Source organism: Gracilinanus agilis, unplaced genomic scaffold (assembly GCF_016433145.1).
Source record: "Gracilinanus agilis isolate LMUSP501 unplaced genomic scaffold, AgileGrace unplaced_scaffold20868, whole genome shotgun sequence".
Taxonomy (NCBI): Eukaryota; Metazoa; Chordata; class Mammalia; order Didelphimorphia; family Didelphidae; genus Gracilinanus; species Gracilinanus agilis.
Genome location: NW_025352324.1, coordinates 635 through 7087, shown reverse-complemented (window position 1 = coordinate 7087; position 6453 = coordinate 635). Strand labels below are relative to the sequence as shown.

At 47.5% G+C, this 6453-nt stretch overlaps 1 protein-coding gene across 1 annotated transcript; it reads left to right on the top strand.

Moving 5' to 3' along the window:
- Window positions 1-139: 139 nt before the first annotated feature.
- LOC123254390 (cadherin-16-like) lies at window positions 140-6217 on the top strand. The gene is made up of 4 exons (XM_044683425.1): window positions 140-286; window positions 2139-2363; window positions 4583-4659; window positions 5284-6217. Exons 1-4 carry the CDS (start codon window positions 163-165, stop codon window positions 5725-5727), a joined length of 870 nt encoding a protein of 289 aa, XP_044539360.1. The 5' UTR covers window positions 140-162; the 3' UTR covers window positions 5728-6217.
- The last annotated feature ends 236 nt before the right edge of the window (window positions 6218-6453 follow it).

Sequence of the window (6453 nt, the reverse complement as noted above, 5' to 3'; positions counted from 1 at the left end):
GTACCTGTGTGTGTATGTGTGGGCACACGTGCATGCACACACATGCACACAAACACACACACAGAGCTGTGCTTGCTCACGTCTTCCTCCACATCTTCCTTTCCCTCTTTTCACCTCATGATTCACCCTCTCTAGTACCAGATCTCTGTGTGGGCCAGGAACATGGAGGGCATGGCCTACAGTGACCCATTGGTGCTAACAGTCTTCGTGACAGATGAGAATGACAACCCTCCTAACTGCCCTCTCACTGATTCCCCATCTGAGGTCCTGGAGCTCAGTTCCTCAGGTAAGTGATTGTTCTGGGCTTGGTTTGGAGAGCAGAGCTGGGGTCAATCCAGATGGGTTGGAGAAAGGGACAAACTTTGACCACAAGACACTAGGTAGTTCTTTGGTTTGAGAGCCAGTCCTGAAGATGGGAAATTCTAGGTTCAAATCTAGCCTCAGATACTTTCTAGCTATATGACCCTGGGCAAGTCACTTAACCCCAATTGCTTAGTCCTTGCTGCTCTTTTACCTTGGAACCAATGCACAGTATTGATTCTAAGATGGAAGTAAGGCTTTTTTTAAAAGTCTTTGCAAATAATTTCTCTAACAAAGTTCTGATAGCCAAGATCAATAGGGAATATATACAAATATATAAGAACTAGCAACATTCTCTGATAATGATAGGAACAAAGGATAGGAACAGTTTGGCAAGTTTTCAGAAGAAGAAATATAAGCTATCCAAAACCACAAAAGAAAAAAAGAATGGGAAAGGAAAGTGAGTGGGCAGGAAGGGGGTGTCTATGGCTTGGGTTCTAGGAAATGAGCAAGAATGGACAAAGGCTAAGAAGGATCTGTCCTACTGCAGGTCTGGCTACACTGGCTTTGAGTCGTTGAGCATAAGCAGAGGGAGGGAGTCAATCATCTCCCAAATAAATCACCTTGTACTCCCTTATCTGCATGGGATGTATGGGATGTTAAGGGAGGACTAGCCCCTCTAAGGTGAAGGCTTGCTGAGTCCTTTTCAAGGCTATTCTCCTTCTTGGGTGTCCATCTGCCACCCAGCTCTCAACTGTGGCTCCAAGAAACTGTACCATGCGCAGCAACCACACCACAGTAAACCATCTAGGCGAACAGGCTAAACCAAGTCAAGGGTACCTGATAGGCTTCAAACCCATCAATGAGTTAGGGGGATGTCTATCCCAAGCATATGAAGACTTCCTTTACCCAGTGGAATGGGTAGAATTTGTTCCAACAGCCATGAAGATGGCTGAAGCAGGGGTTGTGGAGCCCTTAGAGCAGTGATTCCCAAAGTGGGCACCACCACCCCCTGGTGGGTGCTGCAGGGATCCAGGGAAGCGGTGATGGCCACAGGTGCATTTATCTTTCCTATTAATAGCTATTAAAATTTTTAAAAATTAATTTCCAGAGGGCGAAGTAATATTTTTTCTGGAAAGGGGGTGGTAGGCCAAAAAAGTTTGGGAACCACTGACTTAGAGCTTAGTCGGCCATGGAGGATGTCCAGGTCATCCACTACATCCTGGTCCATCTCCAGTCATCCTGACTTTTGTCTTGCCGTTGGACTTGGATGACTCTGGAGGAGAGAGTGAGGCTGACCATTTTGGGCACCTCTGCCTCACTTAAATTCAATTTATGCTCAAGTCAAAAGGCATCACCAGTGATGTCATGTTGGTCCTCTTCAGTAAGAAGGACAACAACCACTTCTCTGCATAAGTGATGCATCCCTCTAGTAAAATGGAGCTCACTTGAGGGCCTGGGCTCTTCTGAAACAGGGGTTGTGGAGCACTTAGAGCAGTGATTCCCAAAGTGGGCGCCACCGCCCCCTGGTGGGTGCTTAGACATAGTAAGCACTTTACAAATGTTTGCCAGATTCAATTATGTTCATGGGGTCCTTGAAGGGAGTTGTGAGTGAGAATGGGAAAATGCTACACATCAAACTCTTGTTTCTAGAGTAGCCGGGGCGGGCTGTGGTCAAGCTGTGGCTGAGCCATGGCTAGATTGTGGTCAAACCAATGAGTCATGGCAGACCACGATCCAGTTAGGATCCTACCATATGCAACCCAGAGTTGGGCTATGGTCAGGCTCAGGTGACGCTGTGCCCCCCTGCTGACCACTGCTGTTGCCCTCACGTACAGGGACAGAGGTGACCAGGCTCCAGGCCACGGATGCTGATGACCCCAACTCTCCTAACGCCCATGTGGTTTACAAGCTACTGAGCCAGGAACCTCCCGGACCCGAGGGCTCCTCCTTCTCTGTGGACCTTCACACAGGGGCAGTGATGGTACAGGACACCCCACTCAGGGCAGGGGAACTCTACAAGCTGCTCGTGCTTGCTGCTGACCTGGCTGGAGAAGAAGGCGGTAACTGTCTACAAGAGGCCTGTCCCCAACAGACCCTGCCCCCTTCCCAACTTTCCTATTACTGTTTAGGACATTCCTAACCTCCCCATCACCAGCCTTGGTGCCATCCTTGATTTCTCCCTCTCGTTCATGCCACATATCCGAATCTTATCATTCTAACGTGGCATCTCTCCCATCCATCTCCTCTTCTCTCCACTCACACAAATGCCATTCCTTTCTTTTGTAAGTCTTACCTTCTTAGAATCAATTCTAAGACAGAAGAGTGGCGAGGGCTTGGCTCTGCGTCCATGAGCCACCTAGCTGCCTCCTTGAGCTGAGTCTTGATGGAAGTGAATGGGGGGAGCAATCCAGGCATGGAGGACAGCCAGTTTTGAAAAGACAATGAGGGGACAAGTAGTGGCTCAGTGGATCTGAGGCCAAATGGCCCCAGACACTTCCTAGCTGTGTGACCCTGGGCAAGTCACTTAACCCCCATTGTCTTGGAGCATTACCGCTCTTCTGCCTTGGAAATGATACACAGTATTGATTCTAAGATGGGAGGTAAGGGTTCAAGTTTTTTTTTTTAACCCTTATCTTGACCCCCATTGCTTAACCCTTACCACTCTTCTGCCTTGGAACCAATACACAGAAGTTAAGGGTTTTAAAAAAAAAAAAAAGGACCCTTAGAAGGGATATATGGGGTATCTTATTTGAGGAATAGTAGGGCTAGATTGTTCAGTATTTGGAGAGGAGCAAGGTATAAGAAACTTGGGCAGGGCTTTCAAAGCCAAACAGAGCATTTTCAGTCTCATCTTGGAGATAACAGGGAGCCGTTGGAGTTGACTGGGTAGGGAGGCGGAATGGTCAGACTCAGGTTTGGGGAAAATCATTTTTACAGCTGAGTGGAGGATGGGTTAATGGGGAAGATGAGTGGGGAAGTCACTTCAACCCCTGGAAGTCTATTGCAATAGTCTAGGTGAGAGGTGATGAGAAGATGTCGGTGTTGGGGCAATTAGGTAGCATGGCTGTTGAAGTGGCGAGCCTGGAGTTGGGAGGTCCTGGGTTCAGATCTGGCCTCAGAGACTTCCTCACTGTATGGCCTTGGCTAAGTCATATAACCCCAGCAGCCTAGTCCTTACCTCTCTTCTGCCTTATACTGATTCTAAGACAGAAGATAACAGGTTTAAAAAAAAAAAAAAAAAGACAGATTCACTCAAGTTCTACTTTCTGCAGGAGATCTGTCCTGGTATCCCCTCATGCTAGTAGTCTTTCCTCTGAGACATTTATACTGCCCATACCTTGCATGTGGACACCTAAGTGGTGCTGTGAATACAGTGCAGAGCCAGGAGTCAGGAAGACTCAACTCCCTGAGTTCAAATCAGACTTCTGACACTTAACTAGCCGTGTGACCCTGGGCAAGTCACTCAACCCTGCTTGCCTCAGTTTCCTCATCTGTCAAATGAGCTGGAGAAGGAAATGGCAAATCACTCCAGTATCTCTGCCAAGAAAATCCAAAATGGGTCATGAGTTGGGCACAACTGAGACGCCTGAACAACAACAAAAATACTTTGCCTAAATAGTTCTTTGCATGCTGCCTCTGCTCATTGACTGAGTGACTGATGTGGGCCTAACACTGGGATCCGACCATCTAGTGGCTGCAGGGATGAAAGGCCCCCTGCTCATATGCTTCCACTCAGTGGGATGCAGCCATGTTCTGCTTATCCTTTTGTCTGCTGTCTCTTTCTTAGGAATAAGGGTTCCCCTGAAGATGTGACCTGGACTTTCCCAAACACTATCTTCCCACATTTCTCTGGGATTGGGGGTGCGGTACAGAGGAGGGCAATCAGGTGATACAGCAGAGAGAATGCTAGACCTACAGTCAGGAAGATCTGAGTTCAAATTCACCCTCGGACCTTTATTGTATGACCTTGGAAAAGTCACTTAACTGCTATATGTTTTAGTTTCCTTATCTGTAAAATGACGATAATAATCTACTCCCTCTCTTTCTCCCACTAGCACTACCCCAGAAGACAGACTGCAGAAGTAGATTTAGGCTCAATAGAGGGGAAAACTTCCTACCACTTAGAAATTCCCAAAGGCAGGATGGGCTGCCTAAGGAAGGAGTGAGTTCCCCATCACTGGATCTTATAATGGGGACTTCCGCTCAGGGATGGCTGTGACAAGTAGACCTCTGGGAGATGTTTTCTAACTGTGCCATTCAATGATTGTCTGGCTTCTAGGTCTGAGCAGCACCTGTGAAGTTAGCATCAAGGTGATGGACGTGAATGACCATGCCCCTGTGTTCTCAGCCTCCCAGGTAACCACTGATGCTCTGCCATCACCCTTCCTACACCTACAAGAGAGTGATATAACCAAGAGGATGGAGAAGGAGGAAGCTGGTAAAAGGGGCCAAGGACCCAGAGGGAAGGATAGCAAATTCCTCACTATGGCTAGGTAGTGCAGTGGGTAGAGCAGAAAACCTGAGTTCAAATCCAGTCTCAGACACCAGCTATGTCTCTATGGGCAAGTCATTTAAACGTCTGCCTCAGTTTTCTCAACTGTAAAAATTGGCATGATAATAGCACCTGTCTCTCAGAGTGGTTGTGAGGATCAAATGAGAAAATATTTGTGCTTAGCCCAGTGCCTGGCATATAGTAGGCACTTAAATGCTTCTTTCCTTTCCTTCTATCACATTAAATCCCCTTCATCCTGGGGCTGATTAGAGGATGTAGTGCTGGAAAGGAACTTAGAGATGATCTAGTCAAACGCTCTCATTTTACTAGATGAGGAAACTGAGATCCAGAGATAAGAAATGCCTTTTCTGGTCACAATAAGGACCAGAGCAGAGATTTGAACCCAGGTCCTTTGACACTAGACCTAATGGTTTTTCCATTGTACTCTTCTGCCTCTCTTGGAGTAATGCACTATTTCTTGCTCTCAGTATGGGCCAGTCAGCCTTCCCGAGGATACAGTGCCAGGAACACGAGTGGCCACAGTCACAGCCACAGATGCTGACCTGGACCCAGCGTATACCCTTATTGACTTCTCCATTGTGGAAGGAGACCCCAATGGCACCTTTGTCCTAGACTCAGACCAGAGGAGTGGCCACGCAGATGTTCGCCTTCAGAAGGTGAGGAGCTTGGGGACAGCTGTTCCTTGGGTCATAGTAGCTGGAGGTTTTCTCAGAGAGCAGATGTATTCTCCATCTCTGGGTCTGAGAGTGATCTGGGGTGGGAGCCACAGTAAATACTTTCCCGCTCAAGCCTCAGCATCAGAGTCCATCCTAAGGATCCAGGAATTGACGGTCAGGAGTATCAGATGGGATAGGAAGGCAGGAAAGGACAAACTCCCAGAGCTTCGCATTGAGATCATCCATCACCCATAAGGGAGCTGTACTCTTGTGACCCATGAACTGGGCGCACCCCCACCCCAGCCAGGAATGTTCTCCCCTCTCCCCTCCACCTCCCAGATTCCGTGGTTCTTCAAGTCCCAGCTTAAATCTCACCTCCTACAGGGAGCTTTTCCTGGACCATTCCACCTGCACCCCTTTCTGAGTGCCTTCCGAGCTAAATGGTGTATATATACCTAGATATTTAGGTGTGGGCGCCCTAGTTAAACTGCGAGCTCCTGAGATCACAGAGTATTTTCCCCTGCATTTGTAGTATCCCTAACATTTAGCACACTGTAAGTGCTTAATTGTAAATTAATTAGGACAGAGTAAATGCTTGTTGACTGATTAAATGAAAAACTGTGGTCATCAGAAATCAAGAAGGCAATAGACAAAGCATTAAAAGGATTAAAGATGGGGGCAGCTGGGTAGCTCAGTGGAGTGAAAGTCAGGCCTAGAGACAGGAGGTCCTAGGTTCAAACCCGGCCTCAACCACTTCCCAGCTGTGTGACCTTGGGCAAGTCACTTGACCCCCATTGCCCACCCTTACCAATCTTCCACCTATGAGACAATACACCGAAGTACAAGGGTTAAAAAAAAAAAAGGATTAAAGATTTAGTTATTGATTGTGTGTGTGTGTGTGTGTGTGTGTGTGTGTGTGTGTGTGTACACAACACAACAAGGGTATAGCAGACATGTGAGTGTGGGATGCAAATCCAAATA